This window comes from Labeo rohita, chromosome 5 (genome assembly GCF_022985175.1).
Source record: "Labeo rohita strain BAU-BD-2019 chromosome 5, IGBB_LRoh.1.0, whole genome shotgun sequence".
Classification (NCBI taxonomy): domain Eukaryota; kingdom Metazoa; phylum Chordata; class Actinopteri; order Cypriniformes; family Cyprinidae; genus Labeo; species Labeo rohita.
In genome coordinates, this window is record NC_066873.1 from 38,851,078 (window position 1) to 38,875,667 (window position 24,590).

The window sequence follows — 24,590 nt, forward strand, 5'->3', positions numbered from 1 at the left end:
AATGAGTGTGCTGGTGTTTGCAGATGACACAGTGCTGTCTCACTCAGTGTTGTGAGACAGTGGGAGCAAGAGACGTGGCTTGGATGAGAGACAGCGCGTAGAGGGGCTGAGAGAAGCTGTGAATATGATTGAAAGGGTTCTCCTGTGCGCGCTACTTGTTGACTCAGAGCTTCACCGGGAGCGCAGAGCGGATCATCGGAGATGCCAATAACACGACGTGATCACCAGCCGTCCTTCAAGCTTTCTTAGCCACACTAGTTCATTTATGAACGTGGCGACAAAGGAATTCTATCGTATACTGCCAACCTATTCAAGCCATTCTGTATTTTTTAAAGCTGCAGTTAAAAGTAGCATAAAGACATTTAATTGCAGTGTGACACCGGGGCACAGGAGTGAAAAGTGTACAGTCCACGTTTGCAGGTAAGTTTTATACATAATGACATTTTAGTCTGCTTTATTTATTATTTATTTACTTGTAGGTTTTTTTTTTTTTTTTTTTTTTTTTGTTGTTGTTGTTGAATAGGGACAGTTACAATATAGCTGCAGAGGAAAATGCAAAGAACAGGCATCCATTGCGAGTAACATTTTTTTTTAAGTCTTGAGATATCGTTTGGGTATTCATTTAAATGAATGAATGAAGAGAGCTGTGGTGGTTTTGTGCAGAACAGTCGCCTAGCCACACATCCAAAAGTTGCAGTTGTGCTTGTTTCAGGTAAATCGTGCTTTCCCGTCTCACAACTTTATTATTGCAGTAATTACTGTAATTGCTCTTTTAAAATCAACTTTAATGCAAGTCATCTAAATATATATGTTGCTTATATTTTGAGCTGAGCAATGTTATTATGACCAATACTGGTTGTTTGACTGATATGCAAAAGTATTTACATCTGTGCATTTGGCAGACGCTTTTATCCAAAGCAAAACACATTCCATTTACATTTTATCAGTTCTTGCGTTCCCTCGGAATCGAACCCATGAGCCTTTACGAATCCATTTTTGATGACTGTTTTGCCAACACTGCGTTTGACACAGTAATAACAACATAATCACATACAATTAAGTTTGCCTGCTTCGTATACCTTTCGTGTAAGGCTGTTGTTGGATGCCTTTATTTATCCGTTTCATTTAGTATAGACCAGGGGCGGATCTAGAAAATAATTTTTAGGGTGGCAAAGGGGTGGCATGGGGTCTATGAGGGGTGGCAACTCCAAAGAAAGCCCCCATCCATAGTTTTTGGGGGTTTATAGTCTGACATACACAGTTGTGTTCACAAATGTTGCATTACCATTAAGTAATGATCTATACTGTTTAAAATGAAAAATAAATAACAACATTTCAATGTCCATCATGGCACCAAGTCCATAAACAATATATATGAAAAAAAAAAAAAAAAAAAAAAAAAACTTCAGGTTATACAGTAAATGTTTCAGAGCTTGTATCACTAAAGAAGACATGCGATTCTATTAAATTACTACTTAGATGGTATATATCACGTTTTAGTTTAAGATGTTAATGTTGATGATTTAATGTTAATTTACTAACATAGAAAAATAAATTTAGAAAGAAATATTATAATATCAAAGCACTGAAACTGGATCACTTTTGGAAACAATGTTTGATTTTCTGTTATTAACAGAGGTGGGAATGTCTGTAATCACTCATAACACACAATCAACCATAAAATCTAGCAACACCCCAGCAACTGCATAGCAAGAGCCTAGCAACCACCCAGAATATCCTAGCAACCAACTAGCAACACTTTAGCCAAAATCTGTAACTGACCAAACTATTTATGTTTTTAAACAAGTCTTAAGACAAGCCAGGATAAATTTATTTGTCTTTCAAACGTTTCAATCTAGTTATTACAGGTCTTAAATGATTACACACAATTCAAATACAATGATGACTTTCCTGCCCAGTGAACACTCATGAGATCAATAATACTAACAAAAAACTCTTATTAGGAATTAATTTGCAACTTATTGTCTACTACGGTATACAACATAAATTAAATTACAGATTGCTAATTCAACAATTAATGTTTGGGAAAAAATATTTTCATTTTGCTACTGTAGTCTTGCAAGTAATCTTGCAGCAGATTAAAAATACTAGAAAAGTTTAAATAACAAAGAACTGTATATGAACTTGGTATACACCACAATACAGTACAGTAAAAAAAATAAAATTAAAAATTAAATTCAGCATCCTCTGCACATTTGGCTAAATTTCATTAGAGTATACAGTACTATTTGGTCTCCTGACACAAGACTATATCTCTAGGTAGTCATTTCTCAGTTCTGCAAAAATGCAGTAGGCTACACATAAAAAATGGTTGTTGGATGCAGAGATTCTGATTGATGTGTCATCAGTTTTGCTACTTAATGTTTAACTTACTTATTGTTAAACTTTTTGAGAAATGTGTCTTTGTTTTTAGCACTGAATGAATGGTTTGGGAATATAAGCCAACTAATATCAGTTACATTGTGTTAACAATCGAGAAAACTGCAATACGACCAAATGCTTACCTAACTCTGCTATTAGTTTCCGTGACCGGCATCTTCTTATTGATTTCATGCTATTATTGTTTCGTCGGATCCGGCAAAAAGGCCTATATCCATGATGAACGTGGTGCGAGCGGTCAGAGAATCGGATCACCAAACAATTACGCGATGAATCTCAGACATATCCGGACGTGGTTAGATGTTTCAGAGGACTTCTGAGTTAGCCGAGAAGCAGTAATTATCTGATTCACGAACAAAAAGGAAAACAATTCGTTAGTGAACTGGGCCGCGGTTTGTGTTTTTGTCTCAAAACGAACCGGTTCATAAGAGTCATTTGTTAATGAAGTCGAATACACTGAGCGCGCTGCTTGCGCGTGCAACTATGGTGCATATTTTATTGCAAAACGTGTTTTTTGTCATCGCTGCGGCTGAAAAGTAGCACATGAAACACTGCTTACATTTATATTTTATTCTGTGATAATTCTGGGGTGGCAGGTGGGGTGGCACAGCTTTTTCTTAGGGTGGCAGTTGCCACCCCGTGCCACCCCGGTGGATCCGCCCCTGGTATAGACTCGGTGTTGAAGAACAAATGAACTTTTAAGTAGAAATATCGGTCAGAGTGATTGTTGCAGTATTATTAGCAGTGCAAACACAGCTGTCATTAGTGCATTCGGGTTTGAATCCCTTGTATAAAAGCTTCCTCGGATGTTTAATTTAGTAGCCCTGCAATATTTGCATATTTACAATTTTAATGAAAAAGCTGTTCCACATGAGTTATTTCAACATCACCTTTCAAAAAGTCCTTTTCCTGTCTCTTATCTTTTGCCACAGTAGCTTGGATTGAAGATTAGAAAACATTTTATTACAACCTGCTCCAGTTAGCTTGAAGATTGCTATATTGCAATATCTGCATGAAATGTAGTTAAAGTTTGGGGGAAAAAAGCAGTGGAAGCAGACAGGATCGCAAGCTGGTGTCACAGATTTCAGTGAATGCTCTTTATCCATTGCATTTTTGGGGATTTTTGTGTTAAGAGTTCCAGGTCTGTCAGTCAGAGCATAAAGCATGCGAGTTCTAAGAAATATGTAATTTAGGTATTAGAGTCACTGACATAACAAAGCCCTCATACCATCATAATTAGTGTTTTACATTCCATTTCCATGAGTTACTCTAAGAAATAAAAGTAGCATTTGGGTGAAGTCTGCTGGGCAGTAATATAAAGTCTGCAGACAGCAATCTAAAGCGCTTTGTACAATAAAAAGAATGAAAGCCTCTACAGTAGTGCATTTGCTTTTGTTTGAATAGAAATTCAATTTCAATTCCTGCTGGCAGAACTCGACATGACTTTCTAACAACAGGAGAGCTCCGTCAATGAAATGTTTGGTGAGGTAAAATGAAGCTGTCACAACCTGACGGAATAAACACATCTGATTATTTGACTGTAATTTAGATCCGGTTTGTGGTTTGAGTGAGGTACTTCCGGATATGCTTGAGTTATGCTGCAGTGAATTGATTCTGAAGGAGGGAGCAGATGAACTCAGGAAAGAAATTTATATTGCAATTGATATCGCAGTCAGGATCTGCCAGACTAATCAAAAGATGAAAGAGCTGCAAAGACTAGCAGTACTTGAGCAAAGCTTTTGTACAAGTGGTCTTGGAGTTGGTGTTTGAAATGAAAAAACATCATCAATGAAAAAATATAAAGCAAAGTGTTATCTGTCTGTGATTATTTAGATAGGAGTTGCATTAACATATGATACAGGACTTGTCTACTGTCATTATAATGCGGCCATCTGGTGTTCTGCGTAACCTCTTAAATGCTAGAAAAATAGAACGGAAACAGGGCTTTTGGTCCAGCAAAGTACTCCATGCTTTTGAAGAGGTGCTGAGTGTAATTCTGGCTTAGAGTCCTTAGACTGCTATACAGTATCTGACAGTTAGAGTGGAAATCTGTACGCATATGCATAACCATGAAAATGCTGAAGCAGAGGGGATTGCAGAATGACTCAGTGATAAACTACAGACCAGCAAATTATGCACAGAGGACATAGTGACAGCATGTGTTACATACTGTAGAGTATGTGTGTGTATTTATATAATGATTTATGTATTCTCATTTTCACTGAGGCTGCATTTGTTTAATCAAAAATACAGTAAAAACAGTAACACTGTGAAATACTGCTACAATTTATATTTACAGTATTATTGTAATATATTGTAAATGTTATTTATACCTGTGATGGCAAATCTGAATTTTCAGCATCATTACTCCAGTCTTCAGTATCACATGATCCTTCAGAAATCATTCTTATATGCTGATTTGATGCTCAAAACCATTTCTTATTGTTAATGCTGAAAAAGAGTTAAGAAATGTATAATGTTAGAAAAGATTTCTATTTTAAATAAATGCTGTTCATTCAACTTTCTATTCATCAAAGAATACTGAAAAAAATATCACAGATTTCACAAAACAATAGGCAGCAAAAGCTGTTTTCAACAGTGATAATAATAAAAACCATTATAAATAATTAGGCACAAATAGTAATCCAAAATAATAAATAGCAATTAAAATGATTTCTGAAGGACCATGTGACACTAAAGGCTGGAAAAAGGCTGCTTTGCCATCACATAAGTGAATTATATATTAATTATATATTAAAAATAAAGAAAGAAAGTTATTTTTAATCAAATAAAATCAGCCTTGGTGAGCGTAAGAGACTTCTTTTATTTTATTAGTGCTGGGCGATACATAATTTATATATTAAATATAATTAATCACATCCAAAATAAAATATATACATGTAAATTTTTAAAATATATACTGTACATAATAAATAAACACAGTAGACATATGTGTGTACTGTGTATATTTATGATGTATAGTATGATGAAATTATATTTTTAGATTGCTAGACATAGCTTTTTAGGAATCACTTGAACTTGATGATTGAACCAAGAATCATGTAAAAACACTGTTAGAAGACACACATACATTTGTGAGAAAGGTTTTTTTTTTTTTTGGGGGGGGGGAGGTCGTCTCAGATGTGTGCTCTGTCCTGACTAGCAAGAGAGCAGTGATGAGCAACAGCCAATGAAATTGCATGAGGATGGCAAGAGAAGCAGCAGCCAAAAAATAAAAACATCAAACTGATGCCTAGCATCTCCCCAAGCACTGTTTAATTCATATTTGCTTTGGCGCTTATTCCTGTTCCTGCAAATCAGTGCAAAAATCACTGCAGGCACAGTAGCAAAAAATGGCCTATTTGATTCCAAGGTGCAAAAAGAAAATAGTCATAAAACATTACTAACATTTAAAGTGGACCGCTGGGAAAATCAAATGTATTATATGACCACTCTTTTATAATGTGGGCTCATAAGATTTTCTAAATGTCTAAATCCTCCCAACCTAATCCTAACACATCTTTTCAAGTAGTTGACATCACTCAAGCTGCATTGCAGCCTAATTTTCAAGTTGAGATACAAAAATCCAATACATGAATAATGTGAAAACAACTGTGCCAAAACTTTACAAACCACACAAAGAGAGGACTGAACAAATAACTGAAGACACATAAGAGCACAAATACTATATGTGATAGCAGGACTAATAAAACAAGATTCAGTTGGACACAAACAGAAAACGAACAGAAAAGAGATTAAAGGGTAGATCAACACACAAAGAGCACAAAAAAAAAAAAACATAACAAATACTAGTTTACTATAGTGCCAGTCATCACAAAATTTTCTTTCTGCAAAAGCTCTTTAAATGTATTCTACAAGTAAGCAAATACTGTACATTCCTGTGCAAAACACTGTAAAGGCACACTTTAAAGGTAGAAACAATTTAGCACATTCTTTTATTTATACATACTTTCATTCCCATCAATGTATTGTCGCCAGATGGTGTTTGTCAGTCTTTTCAGACTTCTACCAGCAGGGCATAACAGGGCCATGCAAACTAACCAAACCTTGATCCCATGCCAGTAGCTCATAGTCCAGAAGACTTGTAAACTCCACAGGAAGGGTAGATGTTGGCCAAGACTATAATAAATTAAAATACTAATTATACTGACTTTGCACAAAAGGCCACAGGCAAATGATGTGTGCCAAATTTTCAAGTTGTCAGTGTTCAATTTGGGTGCATTCAAGCGACGAAGCGCATCTAAATTAGCACGGATAATTGGCATATGCAGTTTTCATGTCAGCATTGTATCATTTCACCACCAAGGCTCACGCTTGTTCATTTTCATTAGTAATCAGCTAAACAAAAAAACATCTCAGCCCCATCATTAAATCCTGTATTGGTAGTAACTAAAAAATGATATGTTCGGCATTTTCATGTGATGAGGCATTTTAATTTTTCCATCACTGACCTGAAAAGTGGTAATTTGTCACACACACACACACAGTCACGCACACACATAGGTGAGAACGCTACTCACCACCTTCTCTGGCGATTACACAATCCATATGACTATTCATTATTCTCACCTCCATAATTTCTAGCTTCTTACCTCCTCCTGAAAAAAAAAAGCTTAAATATTTTTTCGCTATCACAACAGATTATTCTGAGAATGAAATGGGTCATAGAAAAGCTTTAAAGACATCTGGAGGCACCTGAAATCTATTACCTCCTTCTCCACCTGCAAGCATTTTAAATTGAATTCCCAGTGGGGTTCAGGCTTGAAATTTGACTATATTTTTTCACAGAATAACTACCGAAAGATGCCTCTGCTATTTGCAGAGTCAAGGTAATGGGATTGAGGTTGTGAACAGCACTTAGATGATATAGTCATTAGCGCTAAATGTTCTCTTTAGTTTTGCCAAACATATACTTAGAAATAATCCACAGTTCAACAAATTCATACACAGAAACTAGAAATATCCCCTCTGTCCACCTTTTTCTTTAACGCAGAAGTGGGTGAGACATCCAGTTAATCCGCTGCAGGGAAACATCGAGAAGAAAAACAACGTGCAGTAAAAGGTCAAACTGTTTGCACTACAAACCAGTGTGTTCATAACTAAGATAATACATTAAAATAATATGGTAAGACACACCAATTTGCAATATCAAGCAGCAAAACAAGCTGTTTTGTACAGATAAAAATAGTTGGATGCGGATGAGACAGGAAGCCAGACCCATAAAATGAATGAAAATGAAAAAGTGAAAAATTAAGAAGAAAAGTTAGTTGAATTTAATAGCTGAAATGCAGCAAATAAAATTTAGTGTTTATGACTTTTTTTGACAGTTTTATCAACAAAAATATGAAAATAGTATTTTATGTTTTCTTTGTTTTTTTTCTGCACATTTTCTGTCCAATTTAAGATTTTTTTTTTTTACATTTTTTTAAGACCAATTTAGTTCAGTTTCAGACTTCATATTTTCACTTTGCATCTAAAGTAAATGTATCTTGTATATCTTAAATTAGAAAGGAAGATGAAAATACTGAAGATATTTTTTGTAACAACTTTTTAAGACTTTTTGTAATTTGCAGAAGATTGAATAAAGACTTTTTAAGACCAACTTAATTCTTGGCAATATTGTTGATTCAACACAGACAGTGTTGAATGAGAACTGAATTGAGCTTGACGATGACATTACTGAATCAAGGATGAACTGACTTTAACTGAAAAACTGACTATTATATTGTCCTCTTTTAAGAGCTGCTTTACAGCAGCATTGCATTTTGTTTGCATTATTGACACACTATTTTCCTGTTTATACTGTAAAACTGCTGACACGATATGTATTGTATAAAGCACTATATAAAGAAAGGTGAAGGTGATTTGACGCACAGAAACCCTGTATTTAAACATGCAAAAAGCAGAGTGACTTATGTAAATGCAAATGATTTGAAATGCATGCTCTGCAAATCAATTGGAATTTATAATACAATAGATTTATTATTTACTTTTAGAAATTACAGTGTATATCATATCAAAATGATCACCATACAAACATTTGTCTATACAAAAAAACTCACTTTCTGGTTGCCATTTTTGTGACTGCATAGAAACAGGTGAATCAAACAAAACACTTAAAAAATACAGGATTTGACAAGAAACAACACTTTCCTTTTCCATGAATGTGCTAGTAATTTGTGGTGCGCAAATGACTCTGACCAACACAGATGAGAGGTGGCTTGGGTCAACCCATGAATCCAATTTTCATTTTATTGTAGAGTTAGTGTTAGTATTTCTTTGAACTAAGGTCAAGCAGTACATGATGGTTGTGGCTTTGTGAGAACACTTGTAGCAATTTTGTTCAATTTCCAAAGATATGTTCCAAAAGTGAACATTTACTCACCCTCATGCTGTTCCAAAGTTTCTTCCTTCTGTGGAACACAAAAGAAGATGCTTTGAAAAATATCCTTGTCACTTTGCCATGCAATTACAATGAATTAGGGGCTGGAGCTTTCAAATGTGAAAAAAAAAAAAAAAAAAAAAAAAAAAAGATCATAACAAGTGGTCAACCAGATTTCAAAACGGTTATGCACACTTAAATTATAAAAGGACGACTAGCTTTAGTGTTGTAGTGTGCGCTAAAGTTGGATTAAGTAATATTATTTCTTCATGCATGTTTATTGAACTTGTAATGGATGTGCACATCAAGATTGCTATAAGTGTACTCTCTAAAAGCAATATACGGGTCACAAAAACAAGGCACACCTGAAGCCTTAAAACAGAAGCTGCTTTTGTTTTGTGCAGAATGAAACTGATCTCAAATTACTCTTTGTAAAGTCATATATTTAATACACTCCAGCCTAGCTAAAAAAAAAAAAATGCTCTTAGCCTCCATTTGGTTGAAAAAGAGATCAAAAGACGAAGCTGAAAGTGAAGCACAAAGACACCAACGTTAAAACTTGTTAGTGAGCTTGGAAAAGCATGATGTTTTCTACTATAAAAAAAACACGTTGATGCAAAAACATATAAACTTATACATTTTTGGTACAACAGAGAGTCACTTTCACAAACTACCAAATACAGTTGAAGTCAAAAGCTTACATATACCTTGCAGAATCTGCAAAATGTTAATTACTTTATCAAAATAAGAGGAATAAGAACATTTTCATTTACATATGAAGAGTTCAGATGCAAAAGCCTCTAAGTCCATCTGACATTTTTCTTTAAAATAAGCATTTTTATCAGGCTCCTGTGTATAGGTTTCTAAGTACCGGTACTTCTGATTTGGCTGAGGCTGGGATTTAGCGAGTTTGAAGTAAAAGTATTTGATGGACGTATACTATGCATTCACTCAGTATCATTATCTCATTTTTGACCGAGGTGGCTTTTAAAGGTTTTGCATCTGAACTCTTCATATAGTCCATAAGAGAAAATAATAGCTGAATTTATAAAAATGACCCCATACAAAAGTATGCATACACTTGATTCTTAATACTGTGTTGTTACCTGAATGACCCACAGTTGTGTTTTTTTTTGTTTAGTGATAGTTGTTCATGAGTTCCTTGTTTGTCCTGAACAGTTAAACTGCCTGCTGTTCTTCAGGTCCCACAAATTCTGTTTTTTTTTTTTTCAGCATTTTTGTCTATTTGAACTCTTTTCAACAATGACTGTATGATTTTGAGATCCATCTTTTCACACTGACTTAAATGCGACTATTACAGAAGGTTCAAACGCTCACTGATGCTCCAAAAGAAAAAATGATGCATTAAGAGCAAGGGATGTAAACTTTTGAACAGAATGAAGATTTATAATATCAATTTATTACTGCCCCTTAAAAGCTATGTAAGATACTTACATTTTTCTTAATGCATCACATTTCCTTCTGGAGCATCAGTGAGTGTTTGAACCTTTTGAAATCGCTGCATAAGAGTCCCTCAGTGTGAAAAGATTTAATTACACAAAAATGCTGAAAAAACACTGTTCAGGACAAACAAGGGACTCATAAACAACAAGCACTAAAAAAAAAAAAAAAGTGTATCAAGTGTATGTAAACTTTTGAACAGGGTCATTTCTATAAATTCAACTATTATTTTCTCTTGTAGACTATATGTAAATGTCTTTTATGTGAAATATCTTATTCAGATCAGTACTAAATAAAAATTAACATACATTTTGTTTGATCCCTTTTATTTTGGTGAAATAATTAACATTTTGCATCACAATACCTTACAATATATCATATAACATTATCAAGACCCATGTCCAGATAATAAGAGATGAAGACATTAAAGCCCATGCCCCCACATCTAGAAATGTTTTACTTTTTCCCCAACTTTTAAGGGCAAATTTTGAGGAGAATTGAGTGAAATAGGCTGTATAGTCAACATAAAGGTGCTCACTTCTGACAAAAAAGCTGGATGGATGAAAATGAAAAGAATCCTCTTGTGCATTGGTCCTCTAGGCAATCTTGCCTTCTGTACAGCATACAGGTTGCCCTATGTTTGTGTAATTTTATTTATTTATTTATTTTGTATTTTTTGAGAAAGCTATTGTAAAAGGTTTCACTTAGATCTCAGAGGCACAGGGGAGCCGTGACAAAATAGTGGCAAATCTCTAGCAAACTGAAGTCCAGTGCTGCTGGCTTTCTTCTCAAAGTAGCTCCCCGACAGTTCTATCAGTTGAAATCATGAAGTGACATTTTATACTGCAGTTCTAATGCCCTCTGCCAATATAAGAGACTCTGTTTTTCAGAAGATTGAATCCCCCAAAGCCTGATGTAATGTGTCTTGCTGTGCATTCTTTGATAAAGCTGGTTATTTTTTGATGGCCCTGAGTGCAGCATCACTAATGGGCATCTTGCTGTTTATTACATCCAGGGTGATGTTCAACACCAGTAAGCATTTCCTACGAATCACAAAGCGAAATGGAAGACGGACTGCATGGGAATTCACCACTCGCTAAGCTGATTGATCAAATGGTCTGAAGATGGCAATCAACTGGTGCTAAAAGACATTTTGGCAGGGAAAAGAACAAAGAGTGTGCTTTACAATAATATTTGTAAAATCAGTTCTGGCCTTTTCCAACTTTGCAAGGCAATTAAGTGAACTCGCGTGCAATTAAGTGAACTTATGGTGCAGTTCCGTTCAGTCCGTGCAAGTTAGGGGGTCTTTTAGATAGAATACTGTTGAAGAAAATGAAAGATGACAACACCATGTATAAAATAAACAGCTAGATATGGTAGGTAATGCTATAAAACAGGTGTGCTGTAGCTGATATAAAAAAAACATGCTGTAGAGACATATTGTAAGTGAATTATATCATATAACTGGTTTAATTTGCCTCTGAGAAGACATATTCTGTATTTGTTGTTTCCTCAGTGATTGGCGCGTTAGACGTATATCTCTCATATATCTGTAAATGCATCATGATGCAGCCTGATTGTCTGGAAAATCTTGCTTCATGCTGATTAACTTATGTAAATTGGCTACTGATATGAAAATATGAAAATGAGAAAACAAGGCAACATATCAAAGAAAACTGATAGGTTGTATGTTTCCAGTAAAAGAACGCTTTCCTCTATAGTTGCTGCATTTGTAACTGTCAACAGCCAAGGACCATTTCAACCCATGCTGCTATCTTTAAAAACGAATAAAAACTTGCAATTGTACAGCACAGAAAAAAGCATTAAAGTATACAATCATTACATTGTTTCAAATGTAATACCATAATACTTAAACATTTTATGTTAGCATGAGATTAGAGTGATTTCTTACCAGAACTGCTTTCCAGGCTTGTCAGTTCAAAATTTTCAGCTCCTCTCATTTGCATATAGGCTCCAACCACAGGAACAAGCTGTTAATAATAAAAAAAAAAAAAAATTTAAAGGGTATTACACTAGACCAGGGGTCAGCAACCGATGGACTAATATGGAAAACTGCATGCCAATTTACATTTTGAGGTAATCATTCCTCATAGTCACACAACCTGTTAGGTTTGCTGTTCACAGAAGCAGAGTGTGAATGCTAGTGCGAAGCACCAACTTTAACGCTGAAAGAGAGTGAGGTAAGATGGAAATTAGAAAAATGCAAATCACTTTAATGGGTCATGAACTGCCTTTGTTTTTTTATTTTGTACTGTTCTCTGAGGTCCACTTATAATGCTATCAAGATTTTTACATCAAAATCATAATAAACGCAAAAAACGAAAAACGCTCTGTTTGAATAGGCATGGCGAATTGTAGACTCAAAAGTAAATGCCCACTGCTATGATTGGCTAACAGCATTAATTCATTCTTCATAGATGGACTCCACTGTGATTTAGGTTTAAAACGAATAAATAACTCCATACATATCAAACCATCTGTAAGAAGAGACAAAGCAATAGTGACCAGGTTGCATGGCGCAGCATTGTCTTTTAGTTTCCGTCTTTTTGAAAATCGTCAAATTGTGTCGTTCCGGTTACTAACGTAACCTCAGTTCCCAGAGATAAGGGAACAAGCTTTGCGTCGCTGACGCTATGGGTAATTGTAGACAAATCTGCAGTAAAATAAAGTGAACAAAGGACCGAGTTCTTACTGACGTGGTCTGGAACTTTATTAAAAATAAATTTCATGCACTCTTTCCTAACGTTGGGATCAGCAGAAAGGCAATGCAAAAACTTTTTTCTTTTTTTTGACACAAATTGGCACTGCAGAGCACCTTGTTCTTTTTAGAGCATTTTTATCATTTAGTTATCATTCTTTGCCTCTTTGGTAAACACTATGTGTGAATCTGTGGGCGGGGCTAAATGGGCAGTGATGTCAAATTTTAAACAACAGCTTAAACGACAGCTATATTCAGTGAGGCAAACTACCTTTTTTTTCTCAAATATGGCCATTTTGAGAGAGAGATTAATTTGGGTGAATGAATGACCTGCGTCTTTGTCTCTTTCTACAAACAATGAATCTTGCTTCAAAAACAGTTTACTCACCCCCAGGTCATCAAAGATATAGATTCATTTGTTTCTTCATTGGAATTAATCTGGAGAAACTTATTTTTTTACATCAGTTGCTCGTCAGTGGATCCTCTGCAGTGAATGGGTGCTGTCAGAATCCAAACAACTGATAAAAACATCACAAAAATTCACAAGTAATCCACATGACTCCACTCCATCAGTTAATATCTTGTGAAGTGCATGTTTCTGAGAAACAAATTCATCATTAAGAGATTTTTACCTGTTGCTTTCAAATATAGTACAAGTCCTCTATCCATAATATTGCTTTGTACAGTCAAAAGTCATCTTGTCTTAATCAAGAGAGAAAAATGCATAGATCAAGCACCGTTTACAAGCAAAAACAGTCCAAAACAGTTCTACACAAAAATGTCAGTGGATTTGAGAGGACAACAGAGGATGGACTTTTCCCTGGAGGAAGCATTATTATGGAATATGAACTTGCATTTTAGCCAGAAGCAATGATTTCAAATTAAATGTCATGACGAATTTGTTTCTTATAAACATTCAGCTTTTCTCTTTCTTATAAACATACTACATTTTTTACCCAAGTGAGACAATTGCCCCATTGTCTAACTTTGAAAGTCCATGTCCGGAACAAAAATGTACAGATAATGTATTCACCCTGTTGTCATCCAAGATGTTCATGCCTTTCTGTCTTCATTTCTAAAGAAATTTTGTTTTTTGAGGAAAACATTTCAGGAATTATCTCCGTATAGTGGACTTCAATGGTGCCTGTGAGTTTGAACGTCCAAAAGGGCTTCAAAGGGCTCTAATCGATTCCAGCCGAGGAATAAGGGTCTTATCTAGAGAAACGATTGGTCATTTTCTAAAAAAACTGAAAATGTATATACTTTTTATCCACAAATGCTCGTCTTGTCTAGCTCTGTGATGCGCTACGTACTCTGTGTAAAAACTCCCATCTCATTTTCTCCTCCAACTTCAAAATCATCCCATATCGCTGCAGAAATACCAACCCAGTGTTTACAAAGTGAACATGTAAAGAAGGTCAAACGCCCTTTACAAAATAAGGTAAAACAGCGATGTAGGATGATTTTGAAGTTGAAGTTTACACAGAGTACGCATGCGCATCACAGAGCTAGACAAAACTAGACATTTGAGGTTTAAAAGTATATACTTTTTCGCTAGATATGACCCTTCTTCCTTGCCTGGGATCGTTTAGAGCCCTTTGAAGCTGCAGTGAAATACATTAAAGTCCACTATATGCAGGTAATCCCTGAAATGTTTTCCTCAAAAAACATAAGTTTCTTTATGACTTAAGAAGGAAAGGCATGACCATCTTGGATGACAATGGGGTGAGTACATTATCTGTAAATTTTTGTTCTGGAAGTGGACGACTTTTTACTAACTGACTGATTTTTTTAAATGTTGTAACAAATGATAAGTTGATGAAAACAATAGGAGGACGGTAAACAAATCACAAAATATTTAAGAATGTCTGGAAACAGATTCACATCTTATGTTATTTTCTGCTACTAATGGAATTGATGACTTCCAACCTCTCACAGTCTCGATTTGAGTGACATAATTCGGTTGTTTCCTCTGTATTTGCATTCCTGATTCCTGATGACACTTAAAGGGAGATTAAAATGAATTTGTGTGATTAAAATAATTCATGTGTTTTGAAACGGAATAAATTTTTCATTGAAAGATTGAGACGTGCGAATGCTGTCATGCATACGCATTTAAAATCAACAGTGGCTAACATCTATGGATCACACTTATTTTTTCCCCCCCAGCTGTCAGTGAGGCTTTTAAACTGAGTGACTCAGAACTCCTTACATTGCTCATTTAAAAAAGGTCACAGAAGAAAAAACTATCAAAGCTCTTTGGACAAGGCAAGATGGACAGAGTCAACTGAATCTTAATTGAATCTGAACTGCAATATCTGTTAAAAAAAAACAAAAAAAAAACAGATCAATTCAACTATGCTATTAAAAATCTCTAATTAATAAAGCATATTCAGTTCATGCTGTGAGGATTTTTAAGCAGTTTGTTCTAAGGTTGAACAGAATACTATAGCTTTAAACTAAAAAAAAAAAAAACATGAGTATGGCTATCTAGTCATTTACAGCGACCTTGAGTACAGTGTATCTTTAATCACAGAGACACGTCTTCAATTCTGGCTGAGACAGAGATTGATACAGAACACTGAGGGTATTTATTTTCTCATTTCTCAGCCTGCCCCCCCTCGATTGTTTTATGACTTACAGCAAACTCAACAGCTTTGCACCACAGGACACAACTCCAGCTCCAACAGGCTGTTTTCAGGACCTTAATGGTAGGAGACACTGAGACATTGTGGGTGGTATCATATCTGTTTTATTCCCAGCTGAACCTGAGAGTTTAATTACAAGAACATACAAAACTTTACTTTAGTGTGCTCATCAAGTCTTTGTGCTCTATTTTCATGTTGGTCAGTATTAATAGCAGTTCTGTGGTTAGATAATTATGTTGCATTGTAATGTTTAATTGTTTTGATCTGTGACTCAAGCACAGATTTAGCACTCTCATTAAAATGTTAGTTTAAAAGCAATGGAAACAGAAGAACAATTAGTGCTGTAAGGTCATGGATTTCAGTTTCATCTCTCCAGTCAGCCTACCCTCAGAATGCCGTTCTTTGTGTTACATGTATTACTGTCTGTATATGTCTGTCCCTGGAAAACTATTTCACTTCAATTAGATCATATTTAAAAGGGTTATCGGATGCAAAGTTCACTTTTTCATGTTGTTTGAACATTAATGTGTGTTGGCAGTGTATGTACACATCTACCCTATAATGATAAAAATCCATGTAGTGGTTTTTAATGAATCTGTAAAAATAATATCCCCTTTTCAAATCGAGCCATTCTCAGATGCCTGTCGGTGTGACGTTACCTGACTGTTACTTTAAATTTCATAATTCACAATGTTTGTATAGTGCCACAATCAATCAATAATTAAATAAACATTAGTAATACAAATAATCATAAGTCCTGACTGCACCTTACTGTATACTATATTTTTCATGCTTTTACGCTAAATACACGCTGAAAAGAATAATTTACCGGCATCTGGACCCAAGTCACTATTGTCTGCATCATTAGTGCTGTTTTTAATTTACTGTTTGAATGCTTTCACTTTTAACTAGAGTTTACTGTTTTAAAATTATATGATTGCAAAAACCTGCTTAATATACTAATTCGAGGGCACGGTCTCATAAAACTGCATATCAATAGCATGATTTTCCTTTCTATTTGGCATGATATTCATACGCTGAAATTGACTTTGGCGTGCATGATATGCATGTGCTTGACGTGCATATAATACAATTTTCGTGTGCCTATTATACGCATCTACTCCACGCCTAATCCTAACATAGAATGACTCCGCTTGCATTCATTCATGTGATCGGTCGATATGACAGGCAACCCCTCGTGGTAGTGTGATTTATATAGTGTAATTTCTAATGACGCTTTGACTCTGAGTACCGGCAACATGTTAGAAGTGGAAAATGGGCACCCAATGACCCCTTTAAGACAGCATTGTATTGATGTCTTTAGGCATCCTAGCTAGAAGTTTGTTCTAAGCCACTATTATATAAATTTAACTATTCAACTACTGAAATTATTTCAGCCCAAACATAGACTCTTTCCCAGTCAGACTCTCTCTCGCTTTCTATTTTTACTTGGTGTTTGCATATAAATGTGTCTTAGCAGTGTTTGGACCATGACGGCGTTTTAGTGCCATGTTAAAAAATAAAAAAAAATAGAAGATTACGAGATTAAAGTCGTAATATTTTGAGAATAAAGTGGAAATACTGTGTGAATAAAGTCAAAATACTACGAGAATAAAATTTTAATATTTCGGGAATAAAGTCAAAATGTTTTAAACATAAAGTCAAAATGTCCCTACAATAAAGTCAGAATGTTTCGAGAATAAAGTCAAAATGTTTCGAGAATTAATTCGGAACAGTTACGAGATTAAGTTAGAATATTTTGAGAGTTTATTAAGATATAGCGCACACAAATGGCCCGGATATTGGGAGCATCGGGTGATATTTCGAAGTCTCAGCTTTCAAATGCTGTCTAAATGTAGAATTAAATGCAGCTTCAAATGGCTCTAAATCAGGGGTGTCAAACTCCGGTCCTGGAGGGCTGCAGCCCTGCAGAGTTTAGATGCAACCCTAATTAAACACACCTGATCCAACTAATCAAGTCCTTCAGGCTTAATTGATAACTGCATAGTATGCGTGTTGGAGCAAGGTTAGAACAAAACTCTGCAGGGGTGCGGCTCTCCAGGAACTGAGTTTGACACGATCCCAGCCGAGGAAGAAGGGTCTTATCTAGTGAAATTATTGATCATTTTCAAAACAAATTGACATATCCTGGTTACAAATTTGGGATCACTGTTTTACTTTTTTTGTAAAGAGCGTTTGATCTTCTTTTTATGTTCACTTTGTAAACATTGGGTCGGTACTTCTGCAGTGATGTAGGATGATTTTAAACTTGGGGAAGAAGTTGGGAGTTTTTCTATATACCCTAACTGTATTGACTGTATTGAACCATTGGGAAAAAAAACACAGACTTAGACTGGACGAGCATTTGAAGTTAAAAAGTATATAAATTGTCAATTTGTTTTGAAAATGTCAGATCATTTTGCTAGCTAAGACCATTCTTCCTCGGCTGGGATCATTTAGAGCCATTTGAAGCTGCATTTAAACTACATTTTGGAAGTTCAAACTTGGGGGCACCATTGATGTCCATTACATGGAGATAATTGCTGAATGTTTTTCCTCAAGAAACATAATTTCTTATCGACTGAAGAGAGAAAGACATGAACATCTTGGATGACAAGGGGGGGTGAGTAAGTTATCTGTACATTTTTGTTCTGGAAGTTAACTTCTCCTTTAATGGGGCGTGACAGATGTATTTGCTTCAGTTTAAGCAGCATGCGAATCAATCAACTTATTGATTACAATAATGAGACATTCATTTCATTAAATTAGGCTATACTATTTTCATATTTTCATGCATTTTGATGTTCCTTCACTTTTATATCTTGCTATAAACTCAGAATAAGGAGGAAAAACATTTATATTTATTTAAATTTGTAATTTGTGATAAAATTTACAGAATTTGAAAGCTAAGCTGTGTTATATTAAAAGCAACAAGGCACAAAATTACTGCAATTGCGATTACTGGGTGGCTGGCGTGCTACAAATAATAAATAGTAGACATTAAATATTGTATTATACTGTATTATACCGTGAATAAAACTGCTTGTAAATAGTCACTTAAGAAAAGACAACAACATAACATAATAATGTCCATGAGTTGGAGTCCACTTCAATTTTTAGAACGTTTTATTGTTGTTTTTATTTAAATACATGTGAGGAATGAAAGATTGGATGCCACAGACGTTTTTGCAGAGCAGGTGGTGGAATTTTCACAAAGAAAACAGTATAATTTAATGAATTGATTCACATGAATACAGCAATCTGTCACGCCACATTCAAGAGCTTGAAAAACACAATGTTTGCATTTTACTTTCATTTTTTTTACGATTTAATTCTCAAAACATTTTGACTTTATTCTCAAAAAAATTTGACTTTATTTTCAAAACATTTCGACTTTATTCTTGTAATTTCGACTTTATTTTTAAAATCTAAAAAATAATCAATATTAAAACTAATCTTGTAATTTTTTATTTATTTTTTATTTTTTAACGTGACACTAAAACACCGTCATATTAGACACAACCACCCTACAATGGAAAAAAAAAATGCATTCACTCTTTTTTTTATCCAAAAACTTCAATTATCAAGCCCCGCTCACAACCACTGACAGACTGTCCCATATTAACATATTTTCCGCCCTCAGCCAGTTATACGCTGTCTGCCATTTTCTCTGCGTTCAAGCAGCTGTAGCAATGTGTCATAAGCAATGCAGGTGTTTTGTAGTTGGATGTAAAAGTGAACGAAATAGTATTAATTTTCTCCTGATATCAGAGCCACTGAGGACGCTGATTGGTTTTGTTTTTGATGGTAACGCACCACCGAATACACAAAAAACAATAGAGAGGGGTGGAGTGAGCAGTAGCTCATTATCATTTAAAGAGACATGCACCAAAACGGGTTGCTGTGAACAAAGATTTGTGACAAGGTAAAAAGGGTGTTGTTTTACACGACCATTGAGAAAAGTATTTTGCAGACATTTTATGAAGACCCTAAAGAATCATACCAACTTGTGGAAAATGGGCATCAGATGTCCCCTTTAATAATTTCAGCCTTAGGTGTGGTAAAAGTTTTAAGATTAAAAATAAAAATCACCTGTTAACTTGCATAGAATGTTCAGTATTCCATCACTGAAAGCAATGACATTGTATACTGAATACAATATACATACAGAATTGGAATTTGTCGTCTATTTGCTTCTGATCTAAAACAAGACGTGTTATAGAACCAAAACCTAAATCTAAACCACCCTTTTAAAACCTAAGCTTACACTTGCACTGCAATTTTTTTCTTTCCCCACTGGTATTTCTAAGCATAAACCATTCTAACATTCAAAATTTAAGCATTACAAACAATTTGCCAAGCTATGGATAATAAACTTTTATAAAAAATAAAATAAAAAAAATTATATTTATATTCCCACGCCACTACAGAGGACAAGTGGTTTGGTGAATTCATGAATGGATGTAATTATATTATTAAATGTATAATTCTATTATTAATAATATTTTTAATTTAAATATTTTATCTTATTGGATATATTTTTTTTTAATGTGAAATTATATTATTATATGTATATTTGTACCATTAAAGATTATTAATAATATTTTTTGTTAAAGTATTTTATTTTATTGGATATATTTAAAAAAAAAAAAGCAAAACTTTCTGCAATGTGAAATCATCTACATGAATTTCAATTCCTGATTTTCTTCAACAAGATGTGTTGTTGAAACCAAAACCTAAACCAACCCTCCACATTGAATAACTTATTAAAACCTAAACATATACTGCAAACTGTCTTTTTCTCACTATTGGCTTTTTTTTTTTTTTTGTAAACCACTACAAAATGTGCAAGATTATGCATTTAATAAATTACCAATTCCAAGAAATATAAACTTTTATAAAAATATTTATATTCGTCTTACAGAAGAGGAGTTTTGAGAATAGAGTGATGGATACAATTATATTATTAATTGTATGTTTATATTTTTAAAGATTATTAAATAAAGCTTTTTTAATATAAATATTTTATCTTAAAACACTTTTTATCTGCCTTGCAAGCTCTGCAGATTTCTTCTGGAAATGCAAATATAGTTGTTCATTTGTTCATTGCATTTCTAAAGCAATTTTCGTCCGTAAAGTATATACAGTTTCACAACAGCATAAATTGTTTCTCACTCACTATGCATAAAATCACAAAAAATGCGGAATGTCTCTTGATGCATCCTGTTGAAATTGACTGCACATTCCCATTAGCCCGATGCACTCTGGTGCCCAAATTCTTTGCACGAATGCATTTTACACTGAAAAGTCATCTCTTGTCTCTATTTTGACAATATTGATTTGAATTGGCTTTACTGTGGTGTGTGTGTGATTCTGTGTTCACCATCAGGTGCATAGCAAGAGGGACCCAGGACAGCATGGCAGACGAGCCAGCAGAAATGGAGGCGTCGCAGGAGATTTCTTCACTCTATTTGAACAGCAGCCTCAAGAATGATTACTCAAACAACAGTAACGTCACCAACCACACCAGTATCACCTACTATCCTTACTACCAGCACTCTCTACCTGTGGCTACTGCCCTGACCATGGCCTACCTGTTCATTTTCCTGCTGTGCATGGTGGGAAATGGCTTGGTGTGTCTGATTGTGCTGGAGAACCGGCGGATGAGAACAGTCACGAACCTCTTCATCCTCAACCTGGCCGTGAGTGACCTTCTGGTGGGGGTTTTCTGTATCCCGACAACCCTGGTGGACAACCTTATTACAGGTAACAAAAAAAAATGAATGAGAGAGAGAAAAAAACATCATAATCCTGTCTTTTGCCTTGACCACATCTTTAGCTAGAGCATCTCTGCACAGAGCAGGTCTCACTTATTACCATGGTGAACCTGAGACCAGTTGCTCTTATCCACTGCACTACCGAGGCTTGTACATCAATCACACAGTTCTAAGTCTAGTGCTAATCAGTGTTGGGTGTAACGCGTTACAAAGTAACGCGTTACTGTAATAATATTACTTTTTTCAGTAACTAGTAGTGTAAGGCATTACTCGTCTGAAAATGGTAATATTATTACAGTTTTCCCGAGCTAGTTACTTGCGTTACATTTGCCAGTAGCACCTTCATCACACACAAGGCACACAACACAGAGAACAGAAGGGAAGGGGTGGGGGCGTGAATGGAACAGTGATTGGTCTGGGTTTGGCACGAGGTATCATTTACCATCACCGAATGGTCGACACCCGGCAGCCGGCAGCAGAGCGGCACCCGCAAAGACAGATGGGGAAAAATGGAAGCGTCAACAACGGCAAGCTCTTTTTCAGAGGAAGGTTCCCAGTAGCGCTGCACAATTAATCGTATCGCAATCGCAATGTCAGCCTGTGCGATTATATGACGGCAAAATGTTGCGATTATATTAAATAAGTTTGGACTTGAGAACACCTGCTTTTTTTTTTTTTTTGGATTTGGATTTGAGATTACTGACACTGACCAGAGAGAGGTACTGTGCAAGAATTAGAGGCCCTGTTTCACCTGGTATTAACATGCGTTTTCTGATGCGTCGATCTGATCACAAGTGGACAATGCTAAGTACAGGTGTAAATAGGGGTGTAAAACGTTTTCAGCTTGTCCACTTTTGACCACATCCACTTTTCAAAATCCCGTTTGTGTCCCCCTCACTTTCAAATTCGTTTGTTAAATTAATGTCTCGTATTGTAGAAAGCACGCGCAGCGCCGCTGAGAATTCGCACGATCCTTAAAACGAAACCGAAAGTTAAACGCGCACACGCCTTCAAAAGCAATTTTAATACGCGCTTTTAGAGAGCGGTTCCACAGTGCGCGCAAATTAGGCTACATAACATATATATGTTGTTATTTGTATGTATCCTATAATAGGTTGTGTAGTTGTCTATAGCTCTGTATCAGGCTTAAAAAATTGGTCTCTATTTGCACTTTGAACATTGAGAGAGTAGCCTAGCCTACTTTGATTATGGCTGCACTATTGTTTGCACTTAATACAGCTATTCTTTTGTTTAGACTATTTTTATTTATACTGTTTTTGTTTATATTTGTAAAAAAAAGATCTTCAGTTAGGAGGTCAAACGTTCTAGAAGCTCATAATTCATGTACAGTTCTAATGTCTGAAGAGAATCACATGAAGTCATACAGGAGAGACGCCTGTCAGTTGAGTTTGTAATGTATGTAAATGCAGGAATGTGGTCAGAAGTGGTCGAAAGTGGACAGAAGAGATGGATTAAAACGCCAGATGTAAACGACTGTGTCTCCATTGTCCACTTGTGATCCGATCGACCAAAAACATATCCAGTTGTTGGCGTAATAAAGACCCTAAAGAACACTCCTCCTTTGTATCTTCTCCCTCCATCTGATGCATCTCAGGCAATTATAGAGTAATTAAGAAAAAAAATGTAACTAGTAATATAACTAGTAATATAACTAGTTACTTTCTCCAGGGAGTAATAAAGTAAAGTAAGGCATTACTATTTTTGAGAGTAATATGTAATATGTAATATATTACTTTTTTGAGTAACTAGCCCCAACACTGGTGCTAATACTCATGCAGCATTGACCTATTCTGACATTCGCTGGCTGCAGCTCATATGTCAATTCTTATGTTTGCTTTTGCTATTGGACCTTGGCTCTATAGAACAAAAGGCCCTAATCAAATACCGTATTCGGGTCAGAACAGAAACCGCTCTTTCAGCTTTCGGCACAGCGTGTTTCTTTCTCATTCTGAGCACCAGGATTAACTTTGTCACACAATGATGACAAAAACATACTGCTAGCACTTTTGCAAAAACAGAATTGTCTGTGTTGACCAGTGCATTTTCTGCCTGGCCTTGATAGTTAAATAAAAAAAATTTAAAATGTAAAAATGTAGGGAATCTTATTAGAATATTACCACCCCTTAATCTGCACGTTTCCACCCACGGCGCCATCATTTTGTTTTTGCAGGTGACAACGGTGTACCGCTTCTAACGCCATGGCAAACGTTCAACGATTTATGTACTGTATATTACGCTGCTGCCACACAGATCTAATATAAACATGCAATTTCTTTGCCAGCTGTTTACTAGGGTTGGGACAATACATCGATTCGTGGATCGATTCTGAGATCTTCCGAATGCATCGCCATTCTCTTTGGAATTGATTCTGCGCTTAGATTTTAAGAGCAGATGGCACTCTAATCTAGTATTTATCCGCACACTCAAATGCTCATGAAGAAGAGTGCTGAAGAGAACTTGTGCGTTCGGCTGAGTCATGTAATTTCACCTCGGCTCAGAATGCTTTTATGACGCGAGATTATTGTAAACACAGCCCACTGTAAACACCCTTGTAATTCGCTTTAACCTTATCAAATTGTATAAATGATTATTTTAGGTTCAAGTGCGTGTAAGGATTTTGCAACAAGCAGAGCACGGCTGTGTCTAAAGCAAGCAGTGCCATCTGCTGTTCAAAACTAACTCAGAATCGATTTGAGAAAGAATCGCGATATGTTCGGAAAATCTCGAATCGATGCTGAATCATTTCTCGATTCGCGTGGCAACGATTTATCGTCCCATCCCTACTGTTTACCTTCACAGACATAACTGACTGTTTTGTAACTCCTGTGTGTTTTTAATATAATCTTGTGTGTATTTGACAGTTTAAGCGCAGTAAGACACAGAAGAGAACTTAGTTTCACGCTCACATTCACACGCTTTCTGTGCGTGTGCTTCGGCTGTGTGCGCTTAGAAATATCTCTATCAGAAGTTGAAACTAATATAGTTTAAAACGTATGATCTCAGTGCGACAGACATAATCAAAACCAAACAGATGCTTTTTGGCAGAGTATCTGAGGTACGAGCTGTAAAGGCAAAGTTCTATTCTGCAAAAGGGGGCGGGGGAGCAGCAGCTCATTTGCATTTAAAGAGACATGTACGAGAACAGCATGCTTTTGCTTCTA

The 24,590-nt window shown here is 35.5% G+C and overlaps 1 protein-coding gene across 1 annotated transcript in view; it reads left to right on the forward strand.

Moving 5' to 3' along the window:
• Positions 1 to 200: 200 nt before the first annotated feature.
• Positions 201 to 24,590, forward strand: part of npffr1l2 (neuropeptide FF receptor 1 like 2) — a 32,683-nt gene continuing 8,293 nt past the window's right edge. The window contains exons 1-2 of the mRNA XM_051109670.1: positions 201 to 420; positions 21,021 to 21,397. Of these exons, the coding sequence (XP_050965627.1) occupies positions 266 to 420; positions 21,021 to 21,397 (532 nt within the window). The 5' untranslated portion in view covers positions 201 to 265. The remainder of the gene's footprint in view (positions 421 to 21,020; positions 21,398 to 24,590) is intronic.